The sequence below is a fragment of the Electrophorus electricus genome, chromosome 9 (assembly GCF_013358815.1).
Source record: "Electrophorus electricus isolate fEleEle1 chromosome 9, fEleEle1.pri, whole genome shotgun sequence".
Lineage (NCBI taxonomy): Eukaryota > Metazoa > Chordata > Actinopteri > Gymnotiformes > Gymnotidae > Electrophorus > Electrophorus electricus.
In genome coordinates this window covers 17,118,450-17,135,162 of record NC_049543.1, presented here as the reverse complement: position 1 = coordinate 17,135,162, position 16,713 = coordinate 17,118,450, and the positions used below count along the sequence as shown (strand labels likewise).

Here is a 16,713-nt window from a genome sequence, read left to right as displayed (position 1 = left end):
ACATATGGGAGTAATCTAGTTCTGCCAGAGATCACCAACTCCTAAATAACTTCATCCCTCCACCAACCTAAAGCTTTTCTCTGATCCTGAATGCTGAGTGAACTGGAATGGTGATGGTGTGATGCTCACCTCTTACACCTTTACTGACTAATAATGCCATCTTGCTAAATTGTTCAATAGAGTTTGATCATGACACTGTGTTGTTTACTGAATGTTTGTACTTTATCTAGCAGGGAGCTAGTGGAGTGACCTTGGGAGAAGAATAAAAAAAGAGAATGTAGTATGAACCAGGAAAGTAGAATAATTCTGAATGTATTGTGGAGGTGTGGTGGTATAGGAGAGTCGATCAAGGAACAAGTTGCAGAAGTGCAGTTTCAAAATATGAGAACTTGTTGACTCAGTGATCAAGGAAGGCTTGTATTCTGCTGAAGTATTACAAGTGGAGTCTGCTCAACCTAATACTAGTATAACTATTAAAATGTAGTGCACTACAGTGGTCTGGAAGGGTATAAAGTATAAGGAAAATGGAGCAAATTTGCTGGCCTCTCATCGATTAAGCAAGATTATTGTTCAGGATGAAACTTTTGCCTATTACTAAGAAATACAGAGAGTTCTTTTTGATGCTTTTCAGAATTTAGTTTGTCAGCATACAGAAGGAACAAGCGGAAGATGGAACAGGCAGAGAAGCTGGAGACCGTGTATAATCCTTCAAAGAGACGACAACAATCAAGTGGAACTGTGAGTAATGTAATGGCTTGTATTATTTTCTCGTCAGTTGCACGTACAGATCTCTTGCAAGTGTCATTTTATTGTAATAAAGTTGTTTTGTTTTTTTTTAAACCACTGACCTTTGCCAGAAAATAATACTTTTCATTAGGTGTTTCCCAAATATAAAAACATTTTTCCCACCTGCATGTTTATCTTCAGTAAATCCGTTATGTTAATGCTAATGCCACAAAAGCTGGTCAATGTAGTTGTATTTTCATTGAGAGTTGATTTACAGAAGTGGTTTATTGACCACTGGTAAGGTGCCAAAGTACAGCAGTGCTTATTTGTGACTGATATTTGTAGTTTGCAAAATGGAAGATTTGTGGTTATTTTTATACGGGTTTTTTATAAGGTTTATATTGACTGTAATTGGTATTTTTACATACAAAACATTGTCATTATTAAAATTTTAATTTAAAATTTCATTTTAAATATGTTCTACTCTATACATAGTTATCATAAATGTTTTTGGATTATGCACTTTACATAGCTATTACCAGCCTCTAATTCCTGAGGAATCAGCAGAGAGGAGGAAACAGAAAATACTACAAAGCTGTGTACAATAAGTAGCAAATAATGATTACTTTGAAAAGGCCACCAAAAAATAATTCTAAACACTATTTGAAGATATACAGTTTTATTAATGCATATTTAATTTGTCATTGCAGTGTTTTACAGCAAAAGTTAAAACTTTAAGTCAAAGTTAAGTTAAATTTATTTATATAACACTTTTTACAAAATATGTTGTCACAAAGCAGCTTTTCAAATGTCTGAGTCCAAGCGCCCAGTGAGCAAGCCAAGGGCGACAGTGGCAAGGCAAAAGGCACCTAGAGCATCAGGAAGCAACCTTGAGATGAACCAAGACTCAAATGGGGGGGCCCCATCAGCAATCCAACCCTCTCAGTCAACAAACCTTAGTGACAAGAGAGAGGTGAAGTGAGAGCATCATAACATCCCAGTTTACCATAACTCTCAATGCTCATGGACCCCCAGACCTACACCTTTACCTAAGATGGGAAGTAGTTTATAAAATTCCTGATTGTACAGATAGGTTTTTCAGCCTAGTCTTAAATATTGAGACTGTGTCTGAGTCTCAAACATGTACAGGAAGGCTATTCTATATTGTAGGAGCTTTATAGGAAAAGGCTCTGCCCTGTGCAGTAGATTTTCATATTCTTGGTAAGAGCCTGTACCTTTTGATCTAAGCAGATGCGGTGGGTCATAATGTACCTGGAGATCTCTAAGGTACTGTGGGGCAAGACCATTCAGTGCTTTGTAGGCCATTAGAAGTATTTTATAATCAATACAAAATTTTATTGGGACCAATCTAATGTAGCTAAGATAGGAGTAACATGATCAAACTTTCTAGTTCTAGTAAGAACTCTGGCTGCTGCATTTTGTACAGACTGGACCTTGTTTAGGCACAGAGGTAGGTACAGAGATATAGCACTACAGTAGTCCAATTTTGAAGTGATAAATGCTTGGACTAGCTTTTCTGCATCATGTGAAGAAAGTATGTTCCTAATTTTCGCAATTTTCTTGAAGTGGAGAAGGGCAGTCCTAGAAATATTTACATGAGCTTCGAACGAGAGACTGGGATCCATGATCACTCCAAGATCTTTAACTGTTAGAGAAGATGTGATTGGGAAACCATTGAGCTTCATTAAGTAATTAGACAGTGAGGACCTAGCTGTCTCTGGGCCTAATAGAAGCACCCTTGTTTTGTCAGGATTGTGAGAGAGAGTTTCTCAACATCCAGAGTATGACGTGCTTTATGCATTCCTCAATAATAATAAGCTGATATGTCCTCTGGTTTGGCTGAGCATCATCAGCGTAGCAGTGAAAACTAGCACACTGTTTATTTATAATGTCACCTAGAGGTATCATATATAAAGAAAAATGCAATTGCCCTAGAACAGATACTTGTGGGACTCCATAGTTAACCTTGTTGTATGCTGAGAAGTCTCCATTTATGTTAACAAACTGGTAGCAAACAGCTAGATAAGATTTAAACCAGGAAAGGGCTATTCTCCTAACCCCAACACCATTTTCAAGTCTATCTAGTAAAATGTTGTGATCTATAGGGTCAAATGCTGCACTCAGATCACACAATATAAACAAAAAGACATAACCCTGGTCAGAAGCCAACAACAGGTCATGAACTACTTTAATCAGTGCTGTCTTTGTACTATGCTGAGGACTAAACCCTGACTGAAAGACTTAATGTATCTTGTTCAGATTCAGGTATGAGCTTAGCTGCTGAGCTACAGCTTTTTCTAGGATATTGGATCTAGGATGCTGGAAATAAATGGAAGGTTTGAGATTGGCCTGCGGACAAGGGTCAAGGTTAGATTTTTTGATGTCGTCTGATTATAGCAAATTTGAAAGATTTAGATTCGTAGCCAATGCTCAAGGAGGAATTTATTAAATGTAGTAAAGTTTTAATTACTTCAGGTAGGATTTCCTCTAGAAAGTGTGTGGGCAGTGAATCTAGTAAGCAAGTGAAGGACTTTGAGGTGTAAATTCTGGCTCTTGGATAGATGTAAAGGGTTCTATAGTCTTTTTTGGCTTGGTTGTTCTGATCTCTAAGTAGCTGCTCGATGTCACGTTAATACTCTGATTGTTATCTCTAATGTGCTTAATTTTCTCATTGAAGAAATTTGTGAACTCATTACTATGTGATGTAATCTGAGCATTGGTATCAGTTTTATTCTTTGTTATGTGCAATTGTACTAAGTGGAAATCTAGGATTATTTTTGTTATAAATTATGGCACGGGACACCTTCAGTTATCAATGGAATTGTCATCAAGAGTTATGTTATGTTCAAGCATAGAAGAAAGCAGCAAGAAAAAAAAATTGTACAAGAAAGCTGAAATCCACTGGCATTTTCCTTTTTTGACATCACTATGTACCTTATGTACCCACTTCTTATGCTGTTTCCTGAACTATCCCAGGCTTATTTCATCCATCACTTTTTGCATACAAACTTTCCAACCTGTTGGAGAATTAGTTTTTCAAGATCACCCCAGCACCAATGTGGATTTCAAGTAAAGTCACATTTATTCGTCATTTGCATAAACATACAGCACATTCATTCATTGAAATGCTTGTGGTGATGCACGGGTAACTCCTCTACAGCAACATTGGCATTGATATACGGTGCAAATCTTTGAGAACATGTTGTTTAAATGCATCCTCTGTTGACGGAAGATAAGAAGCACACTGCTATAGAAGGCAGAATGAAAATAAATAAAATATCTATATATATATATAGATATAAAATGACTAGTTGACATACAGAGCCAGATTCATAAAACTTAACGGTAACTGCTCTAAACCATGCAAAATGTGTGACATGGTATTTAATTCCTTTTCGTAAAGTCTCGAATAATTAGCACACTGGTGTCAATGCTGCCTTTAGTTCTTCTTGTCCAAGGTGAAGGCCAATCAAAATCAACACACAATGAGGCCATGCATATTAAAAACCCACCCCAAATGATAGATGAGTGATTAACCCCATGGTCATGAGACCCGTGACACACTGAAATTTTCCCATAAAACTGGAATTTGTAACTTTCACCAAGATGGGAATTACATGGTTGTACAGAGTTCGCCTTCTAAGTCATGGCAGAGCACAAAACTGTATCTCTCCTCATTCTGAGATCCTGCTAAAACAAGTAACTTTCTTTTGTCTACTCCTACTATTGCAGTTGCAAAGTTTGCGAACATGCTCATTCCAACCCAAAAACATGCCTTTTAAATAAATCTGTCAATTAGATAAATGTGCAGTATTTTATTGTTGACTTGCATGTGACTAAACATTAGAGAAAAGATCATCCAATCCACATTGGTTTACTGTTGCTTACCATTGGAGTCAAGGTGGTTCTATTATGAATTGTCAGTGTCATATGTAAATGAAGACAAATTGTGGATCAATTTATGACACAGATGGTAAAATACACTGGCAGTCCACATTTATTAATGAGGAAATGTGCTAATCAAATCAAAATGTGTTTATATAGCACTTTTTTAAACAGATGTCACAGGCAGCTTTGCACACAGTGAGCAGGCCAAGGGAGACGGTGGCAAGGAAAAAGTCCCTAGAGCATGAGGAGAAACCTTGAGAGGAATCAAAACTCAAAGGGGTCACAACAGTAATAACAATTTAAAAAGAAACGTAAATGAAAAAATAAGCAATTAATGTCTGCTGCAAGGCAAACGGAGAAATAGTTGGCTAGGGTGGAGGTGTAGTGGGCTACAGGAAGGGACATCAGCGGGAGGTGGGAGTATCCATGGCAGCTGAGACGGGTAGATGCAATGCTATTTGTAGTGATCATCACATTTAAATCTGGCAGTAGATTTTATGAATTTTGCCAACCATTTTCTTCTTTTAATTTTGCTTTGGCCATACAGAAAAAGAACATCATGTCTTGCCGTAGACAGTTAATTACTGAGGTATTCAGTCGAACCAGGATGACGAAAGCATTTTACTTTGTCACAGCACTTCCAAACATTTGCAAAGAATTTCCGATTTTAAAGTAAATACTGATTGTGTCTCCCACAAGCATTTTCTCAACAGTTGTAATGCTGACTGGCACAAATGTCTTTGTGCCAGCTTGCCCTGTGTCTAGGAAAGCACTAATATTAGGCTGTAGACTTAGACAGTATTTAATGCACTTTTTAGAGGCAGTTCTACAAGTTTCAAGCCAAAGGTATATGTCCACGGAGGTGCTTCAGTATACTCTGTAAAAGCAACAGAGCATTTTCTTCTTTCTAGATCTTTCCGTAAACCTTTTGCACTTATGCAAGTATTAGTCTATGTACATCTTATTTTATGTTTGTGAATCATCAAGGAAGCAAGATGAACCTTTCTGAGGCAACCTGACTGGTGTCAATGTTTCTAATTCTATCGTTGCACCACTAAGTCATCATTTCATATTTTCTTGATTAGATACACAAGACTACCTGCCAGACTCTCCAGCAGTTCAGGAGCCATCACATCTGAGCTCAAACTGTGACATCACCATATCAGCTGAGAAGAAAGACTCTCTGGACTCCTTTGGTACTTTTCATAAACAGTTTTAAGCCAAATGGATTGGTTGTCCAAAGCATCTGCATACCATACAGATTGCAAGGACAAAGTGGAGAGCTTACTAAATTTGAACAATAATCAAGAAGACGCTGATACTAGACTGTTGCGACATGCCATACCCCTTGCCAAGACATTTTACAAATTGTTGCCAGATGTAAAGATATTTAAGTCCTTGTGTTGCTGTTGTATGCAGCTGCAATGGTTCTAATACTGTAATATGCACAACATCAGTAGTATGTGAAGCACCCCCATGTCGTACACAGATGGCACTGCAAATTTGTTACATGCACTGAATGTTAAACGTTAGTGTTTTCTGTAAGTATATTAAACAAATGAATTAATAAATAAAAAACAAAAACAAATGAAAATGATAGCAGCAGAGTCACTTAAAATTACTTATTTTAAGAATTTATGTTCATATTCATATTGTGTGCCCTACACTTTAAGCATTTCAACTAACTGGCCTCTGTGGTACTTTTCTGTGTCAGGACACAGAATTAGGAGCTGGTAAATGCATAATCCAAATACCTGTTTTCATGGAAAGAGAGCAATGGCTGAATATAATGATCACATTTTAGTGACTGTTGTTATTATTTTAATAATAGCCCATTTATGCAGGCGTAAAGAAAGAGAGATGTGTGGACAAACATCAGAAATTGCATATTGCGAGGGAGTTTTAGTTCAGTATTGACTGGAATGTCTTGTACAGTTATGCAAACTATTGAGTTTGAAAATATTTTATCAGTAAGACATCTGATGAATACATTCTACAGCTATTCAGTTTTTGTGATTCAACAAAGCACTATTAGGCATCACTAGAGCAAACACTGCCAACAAGCAATATGTCTTCTAGTGAGCAGTATATAGTGCTTTTGGTGATGTTAGTTGTTTTACTACCTTGTGCACAAATTGAATAACCAAATAATGGGTTTCCCTCCACACTGTGTCTAAAAAATCACAAAAAAGGGTCCCAGTACTACTGGCATCAGAAATGTAGCCCTAGTTTATTAAAGACCTCCCATATATTTTATGGTAGATATGCCCTTTTAAATATATGAAAGTGTGTGTGTGTGTGTGTGTGTGTGTACACGTATGTATAGAATTATGGAATTATTATTGTAGTTGTTGTTATTGATTAACATGATAAATAGTATAAAAAGCAATACATTCAGATATTGTATGTAGCTGGTGATCAGTCCTGTACAGTAGTTAGGCAGTAACTTAATTGTTATTTTGCTTTATGATTGATGATTGAATCATTGTCCTAATTGCATGAGACAATTTTGGCAAAACTTTAGCTGTTGGAGAGATTGTCCCACATTTGTTTCTGGAATACTTTTGTGAAAAGAGGAGTTCACTTTGGGATTTTTGTCTTGATTCGTGACACAAATTTAGCCTAGCTTCCTACAGCTATAGAATACTTTGGTATTGAGGAGTTTATGGTTGCCTTAACTACAAGATGGTCGGGTCCTTCAGATACAAAAAAAAAAGGAAGAAAGGAAAACCAGTATCATCACTCCTGTACCACAATGCTCGATGAATGGTAATAGGTATTTGTAGTGATGCACTATGTTTGGTCATTCTGCATAATGGCCAAATGTCTCCATGGCTGCAGTACAGACAACATACAGCTACTGTCACCAAAGGACAACACATTCCTGCTATAGTATTGCCCATACTGAGCAGAACATGAGTCCCCTTACATCAGGGATGTAGCCAGGATTTATGTTCAAGGTGGGATGAGGAAAGAAAATCAAAAATTTAATTCACAAGTTCAGTGCAGTACTAGACACTATGAGAATCAGTTGTTGCATTCACACTTTTGATCATTTGATTTGATTATTTAATTCCTAGAGGAGGCCTTGGTCCTCTGAAGGCAGTTTGCCAACAGCTGCAGTTTCTAAAAACGTCTATCTAGTGTAGTGGAAGCTGCCGCCCCTGCTACTGCGACAGCAATTTACCCTGAGGAAACCTTAAACACCCCACTTGGAACATCTCCTTATCAAGATGAATTGGGAGACCAGCCTTTGTTCTCCTGTCTGACTGGACCTTCACCCATAGGACAAATCATAGCATCAATATCTGCGAGGCCTCTGATATAAACACCAGAACCCTTTTGGCTCTACAAGGATGTCACCTCAACCTTCTTATCAGGTCTTCAAAGCCACTCTGTAAGAGAGGTTTATTACTCCGCAAGGACACATGTCCCAAAACGACCCCCTGGTCTGGCCTGGGGAACTAAAAGACCATAAAATACCTCGGTTGGAATTTAACAATGACCCAGAATACCTAGATTCACGACCCAGAATACCTAGATTGGAAAAACTTGTTAAAAGGACTAGTAGATTTGAACCTTTCCCATACGCGAGCATTGCAACAAGACAAAGTTCAGATAAAGAATATGTCTGTTGAATTTGAGGAATGCAACAAGATTTCTTTGACTGTGTGGACACAATCCACCGCATCCCACAGTGACTATGCTAGGTCCCCCAGCTTGACTTATTAACCATGTACAGCCCAGCAATGAATTTTGATATACATAACAGTCTAGGTATGCTTAATACTGAGTGAACTCTAACTAGCCATCACCACTGAACTGTTATGAGACTTACTCCCTCTAATTTTGTGTTAACCTTTTCCCTATGTCTCGGCTATTATCTCGGCTATTCAGTATTAAGTATTATTTTTATGTTTTGACCCTATTATAGCATTTGAATATTAACCTTTATGCTTGTTACTTAGGTGATTACCTCCTCATCTGAAGTATTATTTGAATTATTAATTTTAGGACAGTTACAGTACTTGTGTAATAACCATGCTGTCTATTTTTCTCTATCTCTCATTTCTGTGCTCTTCTGTCCAAGTCATGTATTGTGCATCTGTATTTCTCTTCTTTTTGTTAATTTTTTTTATCATTCATGAGCATGTTATGAAGTGTTTATGTAAGATGTTTGTTTATATATATATATATGTATGCATGTATATGTGTGTATATATATATATATATATATATATATATATATATATATATATAAAATGCGTGTGTGTGTGTGTTGTACGTTATATACACACCTTTTAAATGAAGTGTTACCGAAAAACCAAAGCATTGGCAGGAAATGTGGTTGAACCCTAGGTTTTCTTGGCAACTTTTGGCATTTTCACTCTGGCCAGAAGCTTTCCCCAAGACAGTATTTGACTCAATACTCAAAATAAGACTGACCATAAGGAATTTATTTAAATACATTAAGTAAATTGTTGTACGAGTGCACCACATGCTGATTTACTTGCTCTACCTAACCTTCCAGCCTTCCTGAGTTTTGGTAAATTAATCATTGGGATTTATAACTGCCTATGATTTTAAAGTGCCAAACAATAATTTAAATTGCTTTAAGCAGGTGAGTGAAATCATGGTGGGTCATGAGGAGCCTATGTCTGCCTCCTTGGATACAGTGGGAGCCATTGTTGTGGATCAGGAAGGGAATGTCGCAGCTGCTGTGTCTAGTGGAGGTTTAGCCATGAAACACCCTAGACGAGTGGGCCAAGTAAGTCAATGTTCCTTCACTGCACTGCAGCAATCAGTCTTACACAGGTCTAGGCTACTAGAATTATATATTCCTATTTGAAGAAGAAGAAAAAAAATCACTAAACATTGCACAAATGTTTACACTTTCTAAGGCTGCTCATTATGGATGTGGCTGCTGGGCTGAAAATGCACGTGATGCTAGACCATACTCTACAGCTGTGAGCACCTCAGGTATGAAAACCTGCATTTTCCAGAGTGTCTATAATTGTGTCTGTATACACATTTTATTTGACATTTAGATTTTAAGGGGATTTGTTGTTGTTATAAATGACTCTAGATTAATGCCATTCTGGGGTTGATGGTAATAGTCTGAGAGAAGATATAATTTTTTTGGAACACCTTAAATATTTTTTGGAACACCTTTAATATTTTTGTTCTGCAAGATAATCCCTAAGTGCACATTTAGTTTTAAGATTTATACTTATACACTTTAACACTAGTTATCTGAAATTGCAGGATTTGAATTGAAGAAGACACTTTAGCCAAGACATTCATTCATATCCAGGCTTATTTTCCCCATCATTTAGGTTCCATTTGAGCCCATCTAATACAGAAGAAAATGTCAAAAAAACCAAAAAGCACCTTTTATTTTTGGTATGTATGTGGATGCTGGAGATTCATTTTCAGTCATGCTCTATATTTCCTGATTCAACAGGGTCCTGTCATATAAAATGAACAATTTTGATCTTGTACATGAAATTGCTCAGGAGCTACACAGTATTTTCTACTAAGTGTGCTAGAAATCTCCAAAGTGCCCAAAACCTCCCCAAATGCACACAGTCATTAGTTACTATACATCCATTGTGCAAGAGTGTGATTTTTGCTACAACCTACTAAAAGACAATATTAATTCCATTATAGCTTCATTGTTAAAGGCTAAACAATATTAGCTTCATTGCTATCAGCCTAAAAGGCTGTGCTTGGAAAAATACTTTAATACTGTAAATGCTGTAATACTGTAAAGAAATAGTATTCATATTTTATACTTACAATTCATTTATACTTACAATTTTAGCAGGATCACAATTTTTCCAGCATTAATTGGAAACATCCAGTGAGTTGCAATACAAACATCATAGTCTATGCTAGAAGCTTCCTCTCACCTTCCAGCTCATAACTGCACCCAAACAACTCCACATAAACTTCAGATAAAGTAAGCCTTTTCCGTTCCATGAGGTCAAAAAGTATTGGCGATGAAATGATTCACTAAAAACAATCTCAATGACTGCATTAGTTTCGCCAAACAGTGTCACATGCATGCACTACACTTTATCTGGTTTAGAACGCAAAGCAATGTTTTGCTGTGCGCATTGTTGTAGCTGAGTAAGCGGGTTACCAAATAAGGCAAGTAAGGCATCTAGGCTTTCGTCTAAGTGTCCTCGCTTTGGTGAAACAGCTGCCAATCATTCAGATTGTGCCTGGAAAACATTTGTGAAGTAATTTGATAGGGCCCCTCCTCCCCCTGCCCCCAACACCTTGGTGCTCTGTAGGTGTGAACGAGTCTGACTCGAAGAAAATAGCTCTTTATGGCCCAACAGCAACAATTAAATCTAAAAGAGGAGGGTGCTAGGGGTCTATTCAGGAACACTTCTACATAAGTAAAGTGCATTTTGTGGTAACTAAAGGCTTGTGTATTTTGTGTTAGGTTATGAAGGAAAGGAACGCATGTTTTTTGTAAAAAGATGTGAGCCAGCAAATAAAGAACTTTACTAACATTCTATGTACTTTTAAAGATGTCACACAGTTGCTTTGATCGTAATTGAATTTTATATGACAAAATCGGAAGTTATCATGGTGGGTCATGAGAAGCCTAAGCCTCCTTGGATACATGTTTTAAAAGGCCATTTAAAAGGACAGGCACAATTGTTGTGGATATTTACCAATAAAACAGCATAGGATTTCTGGCAAACAGTTGCATGTAGATAGCTGAAAATTGGTAAGCAGGTACTTATATTAGTCCTAAGAAATTCTATGTTGATGTAGTGTATTTCAGGAGGTTTGATGTGATCAAGTGATTTATTTGAGTATGCCAGACTGGGCCCACGTGCTAAAGGGCACAGGTGCAGTCAGAGGTTGACACCTAACGTGTAAAGTGTACAAGAAGTCATTTAGATAGTTAACTCCTCCTTAATTACTAATGTTTTAAGCAAAATATATAGCCTGCCTACAGCTGGACTTTGAAAAGGCCACAGTCGGTCTAAATGAGTACCTGGATACCATGATGATATACATAAATTTCTGCAAGGACAGCTGCATTTCACAACATGGGTGAAATAACAGCAACAATAAACCATGGTTTTCAGTGGAAGTTAGATGTCATTGGAGGGACAAGGAAGCAGTAGTGGGAACAGATTTCTCTACAAAGAGGCCAAGTACAGACTGGGGTAAGGGATTAAAGAAGCAAAGATAAAAATGATCAGAAAAGCTGAAAAGCCACATTACCAACTTCAGTTTGGTGAGGAGAGATTAAAAAAAGGTGAGAAAAACTACGCATCTCCTGAGCAACTGCTGGCTCACCTTCATGCTACATCTCAACAGTCCTGGACAATATGCTAGAGTCCTGTTTGTGGACTTTAGCTCAGTTTTCAACACTGTAGTGCCATAGCTACTGTAGTTCAAACCATCCCAGCTGTCATGCCAGATTTATATTTACATTTACCGCATTTAAGAGACGCTCTTATCCAGAGCACAAAAGTGTTTTGCCAATGGACTGTGGATTTCCTGACAAATAAGAGATAGCAGTTGTGGCTAGAAAAACACGTCAGACCCCCAAACCCTCAGTGCCTGAGGGCCACAAGTTTGTATGCTCTCACCCCTAGTCTTCAATATTGATACCAATGACTGTATTTATTGAATAAGCAGAGATTCATAACATTAATTGCGTATTAATGGCCAGGGGTGTCTATTTCACTAGAATCATTATAACAACAAGCCTAACAATGTAAACAAGCTAAATTTAACACAATTTGTGGAAAATACAAGTGTAACATTTTAGCAGGGATGAGGCAAGAGACAGAATGCAAATGCAAGACCTTCTTTAATGAGCAAGGGAACAAATACACGGGAGGCTATCATAGAGACTAAACAGACGTGAGATCAAGGGGAAACACTTAGGCAAACCAAATACGAAATGAGCAAGGAGCAAGTTAAGATATAGGTGGAGAACTAATAAAAGGTAGAAAAACAAAACCACGGCACAGAAGATGGGAGACTACAGAAAACTGAATAGTAGAAAACAGAGGCGACGCCAGCAATGGCGACAACAAATCTAACAAACATGGAAAACAAAACACAGGACTTATATAACTGAGACAATTAAAGACTAACCAGACACAGGTGAACATATGAACAGCAAAAACTAGAACAAGGACTGGAAGTGAGGACCAGGTGAAAGTAATGACAGGTGTGGAAAAACAGACGTGGGGAGAAGAAAACGAAACTAAGGAATGGATGCAAAACAATAACACGGGACAGGGAGAGCATAGATGCCAGAGGGCTGGCCAATTGTGACAAGTGGTTAGCTAAGTTCATAATAAAAATTTTTAAAAAAGAGAAACAAAAAAAACTAGATTGGTTTATGCAACCTATGGGAGTAATCAGTGGTAGCTCAGTGGTTGACGTTCTTCACTTGTAATAGTAAGGTTGCTGGTTCAAGCCCCACCACTGCCCAGTTACCACTGTTGGGCCCCTGAGCAAGGCCCTTAACCCTCAGTTGCTAATAATAATTGTAAGTTGCTTTGGATAAAAGCATCAGCTAAACACTGTAAATGTAATCAAATGGGTAATCTACTTATCAATCAAGACCAACAAAGGAAACTGCGAGGGAGTGTCTATTTAACTTGCTAGGAGTGTCCACTGTTCCTGGGTGTCTCAGTCCACTGTTCCTGGGTGCCACTGATGGTGAGGAGACCAGGGTTCTTAGACCAAGAAAGTGGACCTTCAGATTTGGCTATAGTGAGAGTCACAGACCTTTTCCGAGACGTGGGTTCTTTACCGGTGTATTGGAATTCCAGTGTATTGGAATTTCAGTCTCAACAAGAAGTGTGTGTTCATAATGAGCCATGATGGGTAAATTCCAATGAATACACACTAATGAAAAGAAATTAGTAAGATAACATAAAAAACAAAGACAATTAAAATGTGGTAAACAAAGATAACCTTGAATTTCTGTCTGCTTAGTGAGAAGTTGGTGACTTGTTTAAGAAACAAAAACAAGCTCTTTGCCACCTTCGAAGTTCATTGGGGGGTTGCCCCCTGTTTCAGTCACAGTTCGCACATAGGACCAGACCAGACTAGATTGCTTGACTTGACTCTACTCATCCCACCTGAGGGGGTAGAATTTGTCAGTTATATCTTGGAAGGAATAAGACCTGCCTAGGTCATGCATGTTCAGTAACCTCTGTTCATGACTGGGGAAGCGATATAGGGAAACAGGAATACATAGAATTCACCACTAAATAAATAAAGCACTAACAGAATTAAAAAATAATAATAAAGAAAATCAGATATTCCTGTCCTTTCCTACCTCCTGGTCTTAGAACGAGAGTAGAGCAATTGGATAATGAGTTTAATAGCTTTTCTGGTTTCTCGACGTTACAAACTACTAACTTTAATATATTGTCTAATTGGTTCATATAGAATTTCTGGTAAACACAACTAGTGGTGATTGATGATTTGTTTACAATATGCATGAAGTAAACAACATACAGATGAGATAATATGACTAAATAATAAAATGAATGAAGGACAAGTAATGAACACAATAAAGCAACAACAGGAGATTACATTAAAATCACCATACATTATTGGTTGATTATTTGACATCATAGTAGATTAAATGGTAAATTGATACTTTGTGAATATGTGGGCTGAGTAAAGTTACTTGCCCTGGTCAGAATTTGAGTCTAATGGAATTTATGGTCTTCCTTACTATACCCAGGTTGGTAAGAGCTTTTCACCTTACCATCCATCAGTTTATGACCCTTCAGGGAAGGGAGTTGAGGGTCAGGAGCCAGGCCATCATGATAGCTAGGCCATTTATGGCTTTGTTGCTAAGCCTCTAGGCACCAATGGTCTGGTCTGTGGCCTGGGGGTGGAAGAGAGCCCCCTTTTGACCAGGTCAGAATTTCATCAGGGGAACAACTATTTTCACTACAAGATCCTGAAATTTGCAGATGACACCACTGTGCCTCATAGCCAATGGTCTGCCTACAGAAAGGAAGTTGAGCTGCTAGTCCCCTGGTGCAGTATCAGCTTCGCGCTGCTGAACATGCAAAAGACAATAGAGATTGTGGTGGATGTCAGAGGCTACATCTCATTCCTACCTCCCATCAACATCAATGGCTGTGTGTTTTCTACTGTGGAGTCACTCAAGTTCCTGGGCACCATCAAATCCAGGGACCTGAAGTGGGAGTTATTTTCTTTCTAAGTGGCACAGCATTATCTTAACATTAAGTTACTTTGAAAATTAATTAATTATTTTTTTAGAACTAATGTAAAATTAAAGTAGAATATTGATATAAATTTAATCTAGGAATCTCAATTAATAGAATGTACATGTACAGTAATGCTTATTTGGTCTACAAAACTACCTGTATTCACTTTATTGGATATTCTCAACAATTGGTACTGGGACCAGGACATTAGAGGGATAGTGGCACTGCTTTTGTAAAAAAGGAGTAAATAAATAAATAAATAAATTAAAAATAAATAAAATAAAAAAAGGTTTCCACCTTGTATTTCTAATGGGAAATGTCACAATCCATGTACTGATATGGTTACTATTTTTATACTTACCAGCCCTATGATATTTTTGTTTGTTTATTTTTTTCATTCTTTATTCCTTTATGTGGTTTTCATGCATCCAAGTCATTCATCATCTTGGAGGGTGACAGTTCATCTCTGTTTTGTTTGGGGTGGATTGCATCAGTTTTTGCATAGCAATAAAATCCACACAATTCTTTACAAAATAATTAATGTAAAATATCTGAAAATTGCAACTCTTTGAACAGAAATAAGCCTATGAGTCTTTTTTTAAGAAAGTGAGGTTTTCCATGAATGTTTATTTGAATGAGATTTGTGATTAATAGGTCTAAAATATACATTTCTTGATGTGTTGATTATGTAGGAGGGAAAATGTGTATGTTAAATACTTGGTGAAAACATTACTTAATGGTACAAAATCTTGTTCTGTTTGTATGTTGCAGGATGTGGAGAGCATCTTATGCGCACCATGCTAGCTAGAGAATGTTCCACAGCTATGCAGACTGAGGATGCACATCAAGCCCTCCTGGAAGCTATGCAAAATAAATTCATTGGTGAGTACTTATTCATTTAACACCTTGAAAACAAATGCGGGTATTTCAAAAAGCAGGATTTCTCTCTTACTCAAATTACTTTTTAAACCAAATGTCAAGAACGTGTAATAGAAAGGTAATAATTGGACAATCCTAACTTGGGACTTTATTTGGTTTAATCATGAATTCTGCTTTATGAAGTACAAAAGGATGAGTTTTAGCATATTATCTAATTTTCTGCTGCTTTGTAGATTTGCTCACAATATTTTTAATCGCTTACAACAGTGGTTTTGTTGTGGATGTCAATAACCCATTGTTTGGCCTGTGGTATTTTAGGAAAGATTGACACAAAAATTCAAATGTGGACTGGTTATAGGCTTAGATTGTTTGTGTGCTATAGGTTCACCATTTCTGGCCAGTGAGGATGGTGTTCTGGGTGGAGTAATTGTTCTGAGATGCTGTAGATGTGGAGAGGACCAGAGCTCTGACAATTTCCAGGCTCTGCTAGGTATGATCTCCACTTTCTAACACTGCACAACACTCACTCTAAAGTAATACTTTGCTTGTGAAACTGACATTCTATCAACACAGCCTTGTGATAAATTCACTTTGCATCACAAAGCATATTTTTATTTTTATTTTTTCAATCCAAAGGTGTGGTCTATTGCCATGTTTATCTTATCTTATCAAGTTGCCTGTTTTATTTTATTGGTTTTGTTTAGGAAGTAAATCGTGCCTTTTTTGTTCTAAGAAAGATGATTAAGATAGAATTAGGGGAAGCAGGAAATATCAACCTTAGGAAAAAAAAAAAAGAAAAATGTAAATTCTGGACCAACTAAACATAGACACAAAAAAATTGTCAAGAAAATAATAATGATACAGTATGTTTATTTCATAATGTGGAAGCTTTATAGGAAAAAGCTCTGTCTGCTGTGTTAGATTTTCTTATTCTTGCTACCTTTTGATCTAAGCA

The 16,713-nt window shown here is 37.2% G+C and overlaps 1 protein-coding gene across 8 annotated transcripts in view; it reads left to right on the top strand.

Moving 5' to 3' along the window:
• tasp1 (taspase, threonine aspartase, 1) overlaps nucleotides 1-16,713 on the top strand; it is a 50,844-nt gene that overhangs the window by 21,846 nt on the left and 12,285 nt on the right. For all 8 annotated transcript variants that reach the window (XR_004776463.1, XR_004776462.1, XM_035529648.1 and 5 more), the window contains 5 exons: nucleotides 632-738; nucleotides 9,257-9,403; nucleotides 9,537-9,615; nucleotides 15,651-15,761; nucleotides 16,141-16,248. Coding sequence is in view for 6 of the 8 variants with exons in the window: in XM_035529648.1 (XP_035385541.1) it covers nucleotides 632-738; nucleotides 9,257-9,403; nucleotides 9,537-9,615; nucleotides 15,651-15,761; nucleotides 16,141-16,248 (552 nt within the window). In the remaining 2 variants the exon portion in view is untranslated. The remainder of the gene's footprint in view (nucleotides 1-631; nucleotides 739-9,256; nucleotides 9,404-9,536; nucleotides 9,616-15,650; nucleotides 15,762-16,140; nucleotides 16,249-16,713) is intronic.